The sequence below is a fragment of the Columba livia genome, chromosome 3 (assembly GCF_036013475.1).
Source record: "Columba livia isolate bColLiv1 breed racing homer chromosome 3, bColLiv1.pat.W.v2, whole genome shotgun sequence".
Lineage (NCBI taxonomy): Eukaryota > Metazoa > Chordata > Aves > Columbiformes > Columbidae > Columba > Columba livia.
Genome location: NC_088604.1, coordinates 54,710,928 through 54,728,102, shown reverse-complemented (window position 1 = coordinate 54,728,102; position 17,175 = coordinate 54,710,928). Strand labels below are relative to the sequence as shown.

At 40.8% G+C, this 17,175-nt stretch overlaps 1 protein-coding gene and 1 long non-coding RNA gene across 3 annotated transcripts in view; one reads left to right on the top strand and one right to left on the bottom strand.

Moving 5' to 3' along the window:
• The window catches only part of NKAIN2 (sodium/potassium transporting ATPase interacting 2), a 547,535-nt gene extending 532,066 nt beyond the window's left edge, over positions 1-15,469 (bottom strand). For both annotated transcript variants that reach the window (XR_010471338.1, XM_065056828.1), the window contains exon 1: positions 15,211-15,469. Coding sequence is in view for 1 of the 2 variants with exons in the window: in XM_065056828.1 (XP_064912900.1) it covers positions 15,211-15,264 (54 nt within the window). In the remaining variant the exon portion in view is untranslated. The remainder of the gene's footprint in view (positions 1-15,210) is intronic.
• Positions 15,470-16,259: 790 nt separating this feature from the next.
• LOC135579049 (uncharacterized) overlaps positions 16,260-17,175 on the top strand; it is a 29,168-nt gene continuing 28,252 nt past the window's right edge. Inside the window, exon 1 of the long non-coding RNA XR_010471347.1 lies at positions 16,260-16,418. This is a non-coding gene — a long non-coding RNA (uncharacterized LOC135579049). The remainder of the gene's footprint in view (positions 16,419-17,175) is intronic.

Sequence of the window (17,175 nt, the reverse complement as noted above, 5' to 3'; positions counted from 1 at the left end):
CCCTGTGAAATTAAATTCCCAAAATTCAAATCAGTCACGCCTGTGATGCATTTTCTTTCTTTTCCATCCCCCCTTCCCATTCCTTTATCCCCACAGCTCATGGTGGTTCTGTTACTACATCAGAGACTGGTTCTTACTTTCCTAACTGCACATCCTGAATTCAATAAGCCTTACTGTCATTTCATTCACTTCTTGCCAATGAATTTTCTTTCACTGAAGAAACATTTCCCCAAGATGTGCAGTATTTCTTGGGAGCCTCTCTGCACCTTTTTCTCCTGTTTTGCTGCAACAGAATGGATATTCCCTCACAATTTTAACCACAGTTATCTATAAGAAAAAAGTTGATAGTCCAATGAAATGTAGGTGGATTTGTTTGGCTAGACATTACCTTGGCACCAAACAGATCACTGACTGACTAACTGCAACCAAGAAGATTCACTAAGCCTCAATGACATATGAAAAAAACTAGAAAGAGTAATTCTGTCCAGAAATATTCTGTCTTTATTAGTAGCTACTTAGTAGGCAATTCTTGCTGCTTATATGTCTTACATTATAGCTATATAAGCAACAATGCTCATAGCAGCAGCAACAGAACACAAGCTAATACAAGTATCAACTAAGCAGTGGCTCAATCTACCTGTCACTATCAAGACATTTCAAGAAAGTAATACAAGTTGGTCCTAAGTAGTGAAAAGATATGAACAGTGACAAAAGGAGGATATGAAAGAAAACCACTCTCACAAACTCCATGAGTGCCTGTCAGCTCTTGAGAAACACACACTCAGTCACCATTATGAGGGTAAATAGTCCTCATAAGGATGGATTTTATTAACTCTATTTTACAGCTTTCTTGTTTATAATTATATCCATCTTATTACATAAGCAAGACTGCAGAAATAGCCTCTTTTATATTTTTCTTTTTTTCCTCTTTTTTTTTCCTTGATGTATTGTGCAGATCCATCAGGAAATGCTATAGTTTAACAAATCTGGTTATGGCAGAGTGTATGCATGTGGTGTAAGCATCTACCTTTCCACTCCACTTTTCTTTAAACCTGGCCCGCTTCAGAAGCGGCACACTCCATCATGCAGTGTATCTGCCAGGATAAGTGATAACAGCCCCTGCAAAGGAGTCTTTTATTCTCCAGATCCTCTGTCAGCATGCCACCAAAAGACACTATAGCCCTACAGTTGGTTCAGGCAAATCATTGGCTGCCTAATGAGGACAGCTTGTCTGTGCTATTGCACAGCTGATTACAAAGATGAAGGCATTGAAAGCAAATATAGAGGGTAGAAAAAGTAAAAAAAAAAAAAAAAAAAAAATATATATATATATATATATAAATAAATATATATATATATATATAGTTTGTCCATATTTTAACCTACTGTACACCTAGTATAAAGAAATTCACACCAGATGCGCATGTGGGCAGAGCAACCATATGTATTCTGTGTACTCTAGGCACCTAATTTAGGACCTGATATTCTGTACTGAGTTGGTAGAGATACTGGTTCTTCCAGACCATGATATAGAGCACCTAAGTGAGCTAAATGCTAACAAAGAGCAGAGAATTCTCCCCCTGGGGGCACCTGCCTGCCTGTATCATCTTGATAGGCAGCTCAGGCACTGAGGTACCTGGTGGGAATTCCTCTCAGGTGCTAACATGGATGGGAAAGTATAGCAGCAAATAAAGAAAGAAGCAGAGAAAATGACACAGATCTCCAATAACACACACTAGAAATACGTACTTCAAGATTATGCCAGCTGGCTAGTGAAAGAGCTTATATTACTTCTGTAATCATAGGGATACTAAAGAAGACACAAGAAGAAAGGGATTATAAAAGAAAATAACTACATGATATTTTGCAAATACAAGTACTCTTGTTAGAACTCCATAGACACATGTCTTCCCTAAGTGATTATTAAGTGCCTAGGAAAACTGCTCTCCTTTTCCAAGGCCACCTTCCCTATGGTAGCACTACCCATGGTGGAGGGTATCCAGTAAAGCCATGATAGTGTAAAACATTTTTCATGAAATCAGTAAGCTTGTCAAAGCAAGTATTTCTTTTCTTACATTGTAGAAAGATTAACTGAAATACAGGATTTTCTAACTTAATCAAAAATGAGGGTGGTCTAATATTCCTTAAACAGTAGTGTGGAGGCAGTGTGGAGTGAAAATCTAGGTAGACCACTGCAACAAAAAGATGTGCCAATCAGAAATATTTATGTATATATGTAAAACTACTTTTCAGCTCACCACCATCTCCTGCTGAGACAATGATCGATCAATATTCTGTCAAGTATAACATAATTCTAGACATTTATTTTCTTTGTCCCTCACCTTAACCTAAGACCTGCTGAATTTCAATTGAAGTAAATAAATCATCTTTACTTTTTGACCTTTTAAAAAATATTCACTAAGCACATTTCATCTTTATCAAATTTGATGTTCTAAAGGGATTCAGGTGGCTGCGTTAGCATACTGACCTTATACAAGCTCTAGGGTGGCTATGATGTAGAGCACAATACTTTCAGTAGAAATGAATTGCACACCATTGCACATGGATCACTCGGGTCTAGGTTGAACCTTACATAAGAGGCAGCACAAACCCGTGCTGCTCTAGGAAAGATCTGCACAATTAGGAAGAAAGAACTGGCAGGGCATCATTCATCAATTCAGGTTCCTCACAAACACAAGTTGACAGATAACATGGAAATGCTCCTGGAAGATTACCCATCCCTTCCCTCAGCAAGCATGCCTCAGCACACTCCTCTCAACAGATGTCACATCTTCAAAATAAATGGTGTAAAAGCTCTAAGCTACAAGACTTCACTAAAGAAAATCGGAGACAACCCAGTGCTAGAGTCTCAGACCTCTGCATGAGCACAAGCCTTCTTCTCCACCTTCCTGATGGGTTTTATAGGTGAGAAATTGATGCAATTCTCTGTGAAATCATTTAACACCAAAAGAATGCAGCCCACTCAGTGGCCATCAGTGTGTTGTGGTAAGAACGGTGCCACCATGGCTTGGCCCCTGAATGCCACCATTCACAGCTTATGCAGAGGACACTGAGCATGCTCTCATTTAGTCTGCCCAAAATTCCATTCAGAGCTGGGCATTACTAACATAGGGAGACATCTACAAGAGCAGACAAAATCTTGTTGTAAATTGTGCAGGTGGGCCTGGGGTGCAGAGGTTAGAATCAAGTTCTCCTAAAATCTGGAGAGGTCAAAGCACAAGGTTTACATCTCACATATATTCCAGTTATAATAGACATACCTTCCAAACTACCTCAGAGACAGTTGTTCTGAAGTACCCTTCTAGTACTTCTTGGTAATACCAGTTTTCACTTTTATAGAGATTTAATATATCTCAGTCAATCAATAACAATTTTGTTTATCTTTTTTTAACACTGACTGTTGCTATTCCCCAGTTCTCTCTCAATCACCCAACCAGCAAGGATCTTCATTGCAGTTATTCTTAAACAAAAACGTAAAAGGGTATTCTCATTCATATAAAAACATACTAGCAGTGTGTCAAAAGCCAGTTACTTTTAAACGGTATAATCACAAAATGAAATGTCAAATATTAACTGTTCAAACCATTCATCACTGTAGCTTTGTATAACTGTCTTGTCTTAAATTACTAAGGAAACTGTATGGAATAGTTGCTGTAGTTTCAAGAATAGTTTTCACATTCCAAGAAAAGTGAAGGTTTGTTTTCACCCAGAAATCCAATTAGCCACCCCAAATATTGCAGAACTTCTAATTTACTCAAATTTTGAAAAATAAACAGAAAACAGCAACAAAAGATAAATCTGCATGTACACAGAGGCATGGGTTTACATTCCCTAAGCCAGTCTAAACTGCCCACTATACAGATCTGAACTGAGAGAAGCAAGTGCTTAAGAACATACACATGTGACTCACTACAAGAGCTAAAATGCCAAGAGGTGGTTCTTGAAAACACATTCATGGGTTTGGCATGGCCAACAAACCTTGTTCATTGCAAATGGTTTTCTCCACAGCTGAGTTTATATTACCTCTTGACGGTGTTAGGATGGCACTGTGCCACTTCTGTATTCTTTGTTCCAAATTGGTCCCGTTCTCAGCAGAAGTGACAGCAGCCAAAGCACCATCTGAGAAGCCTTGGTGAACTCTGATGACAGTAACCCCATTTTTAATTCTGCTGAGGTTAGAGAGAGACTGAGGAGTTACCATAAAACACAACTTGGAAATATCCCCTGCACACCAATATTCATTGTGGCTGCTCTAGGTTGATGGGGACCTGCATATCTGGCCTTCTAGTGAGGGCACTTGGCATAATCCAAGAGACTCAGGCATTGTGCATTCGAACAATACCTTTCTTACTCACCTGCTACAAAAGCCAAGTAATAATTGCTGGAAGTTCAAAGCCTCCTTACAGGCACTGCACTCCGAACAAGCATGTGAATAGTCCCATTTCATCACTGCTTCATTCCTGGTTTTACACCTGCATTAATTAACTGAAGCCATGAGAGCTCCAGCATGCCCCGTTGATGTAATGCAGAGGAGGGTTACACTCATAACTTCTACCGGTGGTAGTTACTTATTTGTCTTGGGCAGAGAGGACCAGCTGTCCTGCAATAAAGCACTTATCATGACAAATATAATACTGACATGGGACACACATAATTGTCTTTATAAACAAGAATGATTGCAAATGCCAGGAACCAGAAAAAAAAAAAAAAAAAAAAGAAAGAACCACCACATTATCCCCCCAAATTTTTTTATTTCAATTTGCAAAGAGCAGCACATTTCTGCAGCAGATAGAGCTTACTAAACCAGATGCCTTTTGTTATTGCCCTTATGCCTATCTGTGGTATTATACAACAGATACCACATTATCGGTGTCCATAAATAACTTTTATTACTCGTCTAAAAAAGCACAGTTTAGCACGATGCAAAACAGACATCATCTCTTCCAGCAGGTTGAGGACAACAACTTTCTTCTGTACCTGCCATTACAACCCTACCCCTGGGTGATGGCTTTCATTTAAATAAAAAAACAAAGGAAGAAAAAAAAAAAAAAAAAAAAAAGTCGTCCCAGACAGCAGCCCCTCTAAATATTGTGCTAAATATCATGAGAGGTTGCCAGCACTAGAAACAGGCATTACAATATAAATTGCTGAATACTGTATCCAGCTCCAGTTTGTTGTGGTTTTCCCTGTGCAAGTACCAAATTTACTGACAGCTCTGCACTCAGGAAAGCCGGTTTGATAAAATCCAAGACAACGAACTCTGTTTTCAGGATACACTGAAGCCCGTGTCTCGTGTTAACACTACCAGTGCCATCATCTGGTTTGTTACCAGCTGCTGCTGTCACTGCCTGGGACTGCTGTTAGTTTCAAAGAAAATAAAAACTTAACTGCCTCAGGGGCATGAAATGGGTGTGGCCAATAATTTAAAAATATTTTTTTTTTTTAAAAAGGGAAAAAAACATTTTATAGCTAATGGCAAAAATAACATCCATATTTTCCATTCTTTTTTTCAGACAAGCCTCTTATTCTTTTTTGTTCCTTTAGCTGCTCATGTTTTCATTTGTACACTGTCATTTACTCTGCCAATTGGAACAGTGATGTAATGACATACGACTGCCTGATATTCAGTGGCACTCACAGCACCTTTGTCACTGATGGCTCAAGTGCACAATGAACAGTATCTTGAGTTTAATGTATTTGTGGCTTTGTGATGGCAGCAATGACACACAACAGGCTTTTTTTCTCCTTTTGTTTCTGTGCTCTGTAATAGAACAGCCTGCTCAGAGACTGCGACCAGAGAATAATGAAAAATGCTGGGCCATTGTTGGTCATGGCAAAAATTTGCAAACTTCACATTTTGTTTAATTATTGAAGAATGGCTTTTCAAAGATCCATGCATTGTTCTAAAGAGACATCGTAACATCTATCTTTCTTTCCTCACAAAAGCTTTTTATCTTCAAATGAGAATATACTCTTTGAGGGCCAATTAGTAGTCCACCTATGAAGAAGTCTAAAGGAATTTTTAATTAGTAAATTGACCCATGGTGTGAGTCACCTGGAAAGGAATTACATCATTTCCTAAGACAGTTAAGCTTTCTTAGGCAAATATTAGTCAGTACCTTAGATTCAAGACCCTCTGTCTCTTAGTGTTATCTTGTTTGTGTAAACCAATTTCATTCCATACTGTGGGATCACTCAGATGGTAAATTTTATTCAAGGTGAACAGAGGCAGTCCTCTAACCCTTGTTCCCAGCCTCTAGCACAACTCTCACTAATCCAGAAGTGTTACGCATCACTCATGGTTATTCTGCCTAAATTCTACAAAATAAGAGTGTCACAGTCTATTCTCTCTACTACAAAGATACCACTGAAGATGAGCAGGCTTAACTACATAACAGAGTAAATGAAGGTGCATGCAGAAGAGAGGCTGGAGTTTCATTCCCTACTGGGAAGCAACTCAAAGATCCCTATTTAGTCAATGGAAAGAGGCAATCACCTCCAGAGGGGACTCAGAGCATATTCATTACATGCTTATATGAGAAGGCATTTATCTCTCTCTCACCATCAGCAAATGGTCCCTCATTTTTACCTTCTGAAAGGTGATGTGACATATAAACATGACAGGCACCAGCCTTTTGACATGCCTCTCAAGAATAACAGAATTAACCTCATACACTGCCTTTGTACAAAACTCTGCTAATGAGAATTCCTTCATAAGGAAAGAAGGGTGAGCAAACCAGACCTCAATGTTATGGTATTAATATAGGACATGATAGTGTGTTCCTATTCCCATTCACACACACCAATAACTTGCCAGTTACATGCAACTGATGAATTGCCACTAGAGATGTAGCCAGACTAACATCCCAAATGAGAAAAAAAAAAAAACAGGAAAAAAAAGAAAAAAAAACCCTGAGCCCTGTTGTTAGAAAGCCAACACTTCAAACAGCATAGGAAAAATCAAAGATTCATTTATGATGTCATATAAATGGTACTTTTACTGATTTTAGCAATCAGTACAATAATCAGCATTTCTTATATATGTTACATCGTTTCACAGGCAGCACAGAAGCAAGTTGGTGTATAAGAGGTAAAGCTGAGCCTCAAATGAAAGACATTTTCAAGGTATCCAGATATATGTAAACATTTAAGAGGGAATCAGCAGAGCCCTGAACTGATAAACATTTCTCATAAGTTATGTATGAATTAAAATCAAGGTTTTATTAAAAATGCATAAGTATGATCTGTGGTGAATAGAACTATTAGCTATGCATGTTTACTTTTTACTGAACACAGAAATCAGTAATTTTTCCTCTAAATGTCATTTCTATCAGAGGGTTATGGAATGATAAAATGCTGAAACAATTCTCTGATGCCAACCAGCTGGTACATACACATCTGGGAAGAGGGCATAAAATAACAAACTGCAAAATGTTTATTTGCCACAGGGGCAAGAAAATATTTCAAATATTGTGCCCATTTGACTTTACAAGTCACGTAGCACTCAAAAGCCCCTCTCTTTCACTCACCATAATAAAAAATAAATAAGATTAATCTGGATTACAATAAACTATTTGATCCCTTAAAATTATTATGTTTTCAGCATACTCTTCATGATCACACATTATTTACAGTGGTCCCTGTCTTCCTCACTCCTGCTAGAAGCTACATAAAATCACCTAAATACTAAAGTAAGCATAAATTGGTTTTATCAATTTGATTTTAGTATCAATGAGTAGTTACAGAAAAATGGAAGGCACTATCTTGGGTGGTTTTGGGAGCTTTGTGTATGTGTGTTTGTTTGGGTTCTTTTAGGGGATCTTCAGGGAAGTATGCAAAAAAGCTGACATTGTTCTGGTGAAACCAGGTTCCTTAGTTTCTCCTTCTGCAGTCAATGAAATGACAAATACCTTTCCAAAACAGCAGTTCTGAATCTGGTGATCATATACAGTCCTGTAGATCACAGACAGTCCTTAACATCTAATCGTCCTCAATAAACAGACTAGTGAAAATAGAAGAGAGGGGAAAATGCAAATAATAAGCATTATGGATGGCAAAACAGTATAAAAATAATCTGTGGTTTCTTCTCCCCCTGCAACTCCCAAAAAGCCTCCTTAAGCTGAAGGACTGCTTCACTTAAAACAAGACTCTAAAGGGCAGTTTAGGGAAGGAAACATTAGGCACTCTGACCTATCCCCTTTTTTGACCATAGAGGAGCCTGGAGGGATTATCCCGATTCAGTCAGACCATCAATACTCTGACATCAAGACTCATCAATACCCACCCAAATGCAAAAACAGTCACTATTGTTATTATCTACTAAATGTCATTTAAATTCAAAAACATAAGCAAATCTTGGAGAAGTCCATTGACACACTTTTTCTTATAAACTGTCACTGGGCATAGCTGTCCCTTTTGGCACTGTGCACCTTGGATAACCTTTTGGGCTCCCAGTGGACCATGGGACCAAAAAGGCAGTTTGGAGAGTATGGGGATATCCAGATAGTTCACTGGGCACTGACATCAGCCTCCAGAGCAGACCACTGGTCAAATCTCTTCAGTCCCTGAGCCCAGGGAAGTTTCTCAAAACTTCACACTAGCTGAAACTAGATGTTGAGACCCATGTCATCAGGTGCACCAGAGCATTGTGAAGACCTGAACAGGATTTAGACTCTTTCCTGGAACAAATCCACTTCACACCAAGTACTTGTTTACAAGCCCCATATGCTGCACTCGCATTGTATACATTCCCACTGTAGAGTCACTACAAACTCAAAACATTGTGTTTCTGCTTTGAACCATTCTGTAATGATCTCTGTTCCTTTCTGTTGACTACAGAGAGATTTCTTTCCACTGACTACAGGGAGTTTTTAGTGTTTTCTTTTTAAATGCTTACTCAGAGCTTTTTGTAAAGAAACTAAAAAAAAAAAAAAAAAGGTCACCTGCTGCTCATCATTCAAGGTGCTGGCTCAAATCTCTGTCAATGGGAAATTAATTCCTACTGCCAAAGATTTGCCTCATGGCTATACAAGAAGAGTAACTCAGCTAGATATTCTGGGTCACTATATTCAGGTACTTTATTCAGCTCCTCTCAATCTATTCAAACTTTTCCCTCCTACCCATCATCAGAGTATCTGAATGTTGAGTCTGCTCACTGAACTCTAAAGGAGTTCAGCTTCAAAAAGCAGTGAATTAGGCTTGTTATTCAGCCGATATGAAATCTTTTATTTGTAACTTAAAACAACATACTCTGCTTTTCTTGAAATGCATGATTGGTTATTCACAATTATTATTCATTCACACTTCTATGAAAAAATTGTACTGTACTAGTCACAGTGAAAGTCATGATACTAAAAATTAAGTGACATAACGGACTGTTACCTCTGACATCCATTTTTTGTCTGCATCACTGTTGTTGACCTCAAGTTATGAGAAAAAATAAAACTAACAGTTTGGTTATGGTTCTTCAGTATTTTATCTCAAAAACAGAATAGAAAAAGAGTGTTTACTTTTCTACCAAGGTCTCACTGAAACCTAAAAAGGTTGCTACATATTTCTTTCTTAGCAGCAAAAGATGTTAACTCTCTGAACTCATGATCAAGTCCTTGTTTTATATATTTGCAGCAACACCTCAAAATCTACCTCTTAGTGTTATACAATAGCTTTCAAACACACATCTGCTGAAAGTCTGCCATTCACAGGACTGTCTCCTTTTCATTACTAGTGGGATCACAATGTTTTTGGATACAAAGAAAGTATGACTTTCACTTTCTTTCCTATCAAAATTGAAACAAAGCAAGGAGCAGAATTTTAAACAAGCACAGACACAAGTTGTTGACACAGTCACAATTTAAAAGGCAATACTTCTATTTAAGTACTATCCAAGACACAGAAACCAGTTTTTTCAACTCTCTTTTCTAGTCTGATAAACCTACAGATCTACAGGTTAAGAACAGTAACAACATCACTTTCCATTCCATATGAAAGCCCACTTTTTTAATCTCCCTTTTGCTAGCAGAGAACACAGGAACATGTTTGTCATCAGAATCTTCCATTGCAGACACTTTGTTCCTAAAGCTGCTATTGAAAACCATGGGAAACAGCAACAATGAAACACAATCAAACACACACTCAAAAAGAAAAAACAACCCTTCCCAAAATCCAGCAATTAAAAGCAAACAGCAAAATTTCACTGCTGCTTCCCTATAGCAAACACAGAAAAATAAACTTGCTACGTAGTTTTGCGATTTGGAGTGCTATTGGAAAGCAACCCGATGATGTGCCTGGTATGAGAGCCTATACTAATAGAAAGACGTTCATTTTTACATAAAACTGCAAAGTAACTAATTCTAGGGAGTCTCTGGTGTGAATGCCTCTGCTTTGCTCTCACAGAGGCCTCAGCCTCATCTGGCAAACCTCACTCTTCGAAGGTGCAGAGACAAGTCACCCTGCAAACTGTTAAAAAGTGAGTTTTTCCCCAAGGAAAGATATTAATGGTATTAAACTCTGCTGAACTTTGTAGGTAGATTTGTGATATAGACTAGAACTTGCCATGATCATCAATCCTGAAGTGTCTGAGCATAAAAATGTTTGCTGATTATGCTTTAAAAAGGCAAAACAAACATTTACAGGACTAACCACTGAGGCAGACTTTTTTCTCTAAGAACCAAGCTCTGTTCTCTGTAGTTACATGTACCATTGTTTTATAATGCGTGTGAGAACTGTAAGAGCACAGGACATTCTTCAATCTTACATAGTGTGTGCAATATAGATTACAGGCACCTCTGATGACATCAAAAGAAGACACAGAAGACATATGGTAGACACTACTTCCAAATTTGTAAGGAGTTCAATGCCTGGATTTCAGTGGTTCTACCACTGTATTTGCCACAGATCAAATATGTGCCTTTGTGTGCAACAAGTTAACTAAATATATGTTTGCAGACATGGTCATCACAGTAAGTATAGAAATCACCTCAGTTGATACAGTTTTTGAAATAAAGCATATGAATTTTGTCTTAATTCGCATTATTTATTCCTGGATAAGCACAGGACAAGGATATTTTCATGCAAGCTGTTAGCATTTTTGATCTTTTTTTTTCATTAACTCAAAGCAAAGGTGAAGATTTGGCCTCTGTTAGCAAAAGCAACTAGGTGCCTTTGTCATTCAATTTGGCCACAATAACACATCTGGACAATGGCTTCAGCCACTGGAAGAGGTCACAGAGAGATACAGCCAGGCTGTGTGTCAACGTGCTTATGCCCTAAACGATGAGGTGCTAGTGAAGAAAAGACAATGCAAACATCATACACTGATGCCTGTGACAGACAGATTTTCTGAAACTGGGGAGTTTGTGCCCTTTATAAGATGTTTATTTATAACATCAGACTGAATACCCCAGAATCACTAGTTGAGTCTTGATATACATGTTTACAAATTTTATATCGTTTTTAATATTTACCTAGAATATCTGAACTGTATTACAATTTACTTAAAAAAAAAAAAAAAGTACAGGCAAAATGTACAGAAGAATTATATAAATAAATTCAGATAGAAACAGAGAAGCCAGTGCAAAGGCTGAATTATCTGTTATCTAATTAGCCTTGGGAGTGTGGCTGTCGTTTCCTGATGGATAGAAACAATAAGACAATGATTTCTGGAGACTTCAGGTTTTCTTATGAAATGTTGTCCTTTGTCATCACTGCACTTGGGAAGAGAGCTTCTAAGCTGAAAATGTGCAGTACTTTTTGCTGTTTTGCCACTGCTCTGAGCTTTCCCAAGTAGTGACAGAGGACACATAAAAAGTTTCAAAGTGGCATCCGTGGGGCCCTTGAAGCCTTCTAGAAAGCACCGAACCAACAATAATCTTGACAGTTTCACCTTTGCTGTTCTTGCTATTAAAAAGTCTAAGCAGCAAGATATTAGTGTTACTGATGTAAGCTATTAATAGAAAAGGAGACACCCAAAAATAAAGAGGTTTAAAGGACAAAATGCAATAGCAGAGAACTCTTTCAATGCAGCCAACATGGTTGACATAAAAACCACCAGAGCCCCTAATGCCTGGGTTTCTCTTCAGAAGCACAAAGTATACAGGACACCAAAATTCATATCTTAAAGAAACAAAAAGATATTTTGAGATCATTATCGTTGTATACAGAAAGCAATGCCTCTTTCCTAACATCAGCAAAATTAGTTCTTACCTGTTGTTAATTCTTCTCATTGGCTACAAATGCAGAAGAAAATAAGCTGTCAAAGGTTGTTTGCCATAGCACAAATGAAAGCACAAACAGGAAGGTATACATATGTTAATAAGCAGGGGAGCAATGATCAGTATGCCCTTGAGAGCAGGAACATTCCTTGAGGTTTCCGATAATCTGATGGTAGAGTATGTTGCCTTAGCTATAAGCATTTAAAATGCATTTATGAAAATAATTCTGCTTGTGCAGGGTCTCTCAAGTTGATGTAGCTCTACTCCTGTACCATTATTTGAAACAACTATCTTTTTCTGCCCATTCACTGACACCTACCTCATCTATATATGCGCAATATGAAACAAGTTATTGAACTGCAGTATTCCTCAATATTATTTATTGTATAGTGCCTACAAAGACCAATTAGATCACCACACCCTAGCTTTACAGACAAAATATTCTCATTAAAAAAAATAAAATAAAATGAAATGAAGAAACCTTTCTTTTTACACAACTTTTTCCTCAAATGAAAGTATATTTTCTACTTCAAACATGATCTTTTTAAAACTGAAACCCAGGCAACAGTAATAAAACACCTTCATGTTAAGAATTTCATGCAATTTTTTTTAAAGTATGGTTATCATTGTAGAAATGTTTCCCACCCCCATTTCTCCATAACAGATAACTTCTTCATCCTTTGTGTTTCATTTGCATCTGCATTAACATGGCTGCTAATTTGAGGATGAATCTTGACAGCATTTGCTCCTTTAAGTAGCCTTTACCTAAGAAGTAGTGACAACTGATCAATCAACCCATAGGCCTGCTTAGGAGAGTTAAGTCTCCTTGACTTAAAACTCATGACCTATTCCCATCTGATGGTATATGGCACATGAAGGAATATGGCAAGTGATTTTAATCAAGTGCAAAGAGATAATTTTTTCATTTCCAGCTACTTTTTCTCAGGTAAATGATTATTCCTGCTTTGAACCCATCTAAATAATATTACATAGGTCAAGTGGATTCAGAAGTTGGCATTGCTGACAGCAAATCCTTTTCTTAGTCAGGAAAAAATAAAGTTTACTTTTATGTTATGAAAATATGTTAAAAGTTTGCTTAAACTAGTCCAGAATACAATTTCACTTTTTAAAATATACATATTCGACAACGTAGTTTACAACCACTGTTAAACAGTAATGCTACAATTCTATAGCAGCTTACCTGTTCATCCACCTGCTGACACATTGCTATGGGGCATTTCTATTGATGTTTTTACTATGAGTTTTGTTTGTATTTTTGTCATCATGAGTTAGCAAACACATTTTCTTTCACAGCCTTTAAAACCAATAATAATTTAACATCTTAGCAGATTACACAGTTATCATAACCTCCTGTTCGTTAAGTGCAGTAAAAAAAAAAACAAACAAAACAAAAACACCAAAACTCAATCTTTCACCTGTAAAAAGTACAATTTAAACAATTTTTTGCTCCCTTTGCAGACAAAAAAAAGTATGCCTCTGAAACTTAAATAGATCTGAAGAACTTCAGTGATTAATTTTATGTTTTCAAATTGCTGCAAAAGGCTACATTCCTACCATTCCACTCAAGATTCACTACTTGTATTCAAGATTCTTTCTTTAGACAGTGTGCATGAATAAATCACATCTGATAAGATACATCCAGCTACAAAAAAAAAAAAAAAAAAATCAGATAACTTAGATGGAGAACAGCATATACAAATAAAATGTTTTCCACAATACAAAAGGATTAGGGGTTGATTACAACCAACAGAAAGACCACAGGCATTTTGAATTTCTGATCTGCTAACACATCTTCCTTTTTCTGCCCTGTTTTACTGATTTTGGTCCTTGAAATCTACTGGGCTTTTTCTTCTGTAGTTCTCTTAGTACCTGTCTGCAGGAGAGGAATTGGCAACAACGTTGGTTGCTATCGATACCGACTAACACTTTCTCAGCAAAACTATTCAGTAAGAGGTAGAGAGTTGGAGTAACATGGATTATTTCCTTCCTTCTATAAGGTTAACTGCTTAACAAAGGTGCTTCCAGCAGCTGTTCTGTCAGCACATGAACACTTGGTCTAATGAAAATAAGAAACGGGGCACACTTCATTGATAGGTCTTCAGCTGTGTGACACTGCATTCCAATCCACAGGAATTCTATACATTGTGTATCTGATTTGATAACAATACAATAATCCATGTACATATTAGATGAAGAGACATTTCTTTAGTTTCTTAAGTCTAGTTAGTTTTAAAGCGCGACAATACAACTGCACAGTCTAACAGTCTTTCTGACCAGATCTATTTTTAGGCAGCCTCTTTGTTATTGTATCTTAGCGCCCACTTTTCAAACTTGGTCCTAGTTTAGCTGGTAGCTGAGCTTACAAGAGCTGCCACATGTCTCCTCTATAGGTAAGTGTAAACATATAATTGTTTTATTTCTTTAACAACATAATGTTAACATACAATGTTAACATACACTGCCTAATAAGTCTGAAAGGGAAAAAGGCAAAAAGATACACCTCTGCAGAAGAGCTCAGGCATAATAACTTCACACATACACACACCTGTGTGGCAAACTGTTTGCAATCTATGCATCACCCCTGACACGGCGGCGTCCTCGCTTTACATAAGGCCAGCCAAACACCGGCCTGCCAGAGGAAGTCAGGTACCAACTTGAGGCATCGCTTGGGAAAACTGCCCGAGTTTATTAACTCCGCCGTGCGCCCACCGCAGCCGCCCTGGCAAAGCTTCCGCGAAACTACCTGTAACGCAGCCCCTATTTCCCACCCTATTTTCCACGCCTTTCTCCATCTCGGCCCCCGCGCCCACTCCTCGCCCAAAACACGGGCGCTGCCCTCCCCCTTCCCAGCCCCCTCGCCTCCCTGGGCTCCCTCTCCGGGCAGCGGGGGAGCCGCCCCACCGCCCCCTCCCTCCTTCCTTCCCCCCCTCCTCCGCGGGCCGCCCCCGCCGCCACTCACCAGCTGCGCGCAGCACACCGCCACCAGCGTGCACCGGCCGCTGCAATAGCCCATGGCTCCGGGCACCCCGCGCCGCCGTCCCGCGCCGCGCCCACTCAGGCGGCGGGAGAGCACCGCCCGGCCGCCGCCCGGCTCCCGCCTGCCGCCGCCGGCGCGCCCCAGCCCGGGACCCGCATGGGGGCGCGCCCGCCGCCCGCCCTAGCCGCGGCCGCAGCGCCCGCCGCCTCGGCGGCCGCCGGCAGCGGGGCCGGCTGCCCCCGCGGAGGGCGGCAGCGCCGGGGGGAGGGCGGCGGCAGGTGCCTGCAGGAGCAGCCGCGCTCTGCCGCGCAGCCCCAGAGGCATCTGGGCTTCAAAGTTTGCCCCCTCAACTCCGCTCGCAAACCATCCGGGCTCGCAGCCGTCTGCGGCGGGGGGAGGCGGGGGGAGGAGGGGAGGAGGGAGGGACGGGGAGGCGAAACAGGCGAGGCAGGCGGCGGTGCTGCTGAGCTCAGTTCACGCTCGGAGAGCGGCTTCCCTCCTGCCCACGGCACAGCCGCTTCCCCACCCTCTTTTCTCCTCCTCCTCTTCCTCCCGACAGGGCTCAGACAGCCCCAGCGGTGGAAACACCTCGCCTGGGGAGTCCCCCGCGGGAGGTCGCGGAGGAGCGACGCAGCGGCAGGGTTGAGCGGCTGCTGCTTTATCTGCTCGGGCGCGGCGAGGGCATCCTCACCCTTCCCGACACCATTGTCTCGGCGGGACACCTCTCTGCGCCCACTCCTCCCGGGGTTCCCCGCACCGCGCCACCGGCGCCGGGCAAACCGGCACCCGCCGCAGCCCCCCTTGCCGCCCAGGCACAACCCCTCTGCGGGGGGCGGCGGCAGGGGCGCGGAGCACGGCACAGCCTGCAGTCCCGGCAAGGTAGCGGGGCAGAGCGCGGGCCCGCGGAGTGCAGCCGGTGCGGTTACAGCCCCGTGACGGGGCGCACTGCTGCCGCCTGCCGGGCCGCGGCCGGCGGTGCAGGGGGAAGCCTACCCAGCCGGCTCTTCCTCCGCCGCGGCAGCTGGCACCTGGGAGAGCTCCCGCACACCTACGGGGACACGCCAGTCCTCACCCGGCCGTCCGCACCGATCTCCCTCCCACCCAAAGCAGAGAGAAGACACGGGGTCAGGTCAGGAGAGACTGACTTGGAAGAGTGAGAAGGATCCGGAGCAGAAGCCGGGAGCTGCCAGGTGAGGGCAGGAAAAGGACGAGATCAGGCAAATTTAGAAAAAATATTAATTGTTTTCAGGGAACTGGTTCTGCTCATCATCATCACGAGGAACATTTGTACATAGTATACATGCTTCAGCCTTTCTCTTCTATCAAAAGCATCCAGAATACATAAAGTTGGTGGGAAACGGTACATCAAATTTTAATTTGTCAATCAGCCTCCCAAAGCTTTTACATGCTGTGTCACCAGCAGCAGTCTTGACATTGCATTCAGACCAGGTCACTTTTTTGCTTAGCTGCTCATTAACAGAGGTAGTTTTAGCAGTGGCATTAACAATTATCAACTGGAGGAACATCGCTAGGTTTTCTGAGTGCTTGTGGATGATTGTTTGCAGCACAAATATTCTTTAGATGTTTAGAACCTCATGAAGTTTGTCTCTCACTTTTCAGACTGGTTTACCAAAATAGTTGGCAGGCTGTCAAATGAACAGTTATGCTTCCTAAAATGCCTTATAACATAATAAGCACTCCACAGGGGAGCTAAACACACACAAAGGTGACACTGGTTGTCCTGTACTCCATAAGGACATCCTTCTGATTGTAACCTTCTGTGATATGACAAAACATATTGACCTGCCAAATCACTGGCCATGCAGAGTACCAAACACAGTGAAAACATTCACTTTAGGACCTAAAGAAGCAGCAACCAGGGAGAGCTGTATCTGATAATAGTTAAAGCTGTGAAGCTGCTGAGGTTCAGAGGTAGTAGAGATGTCC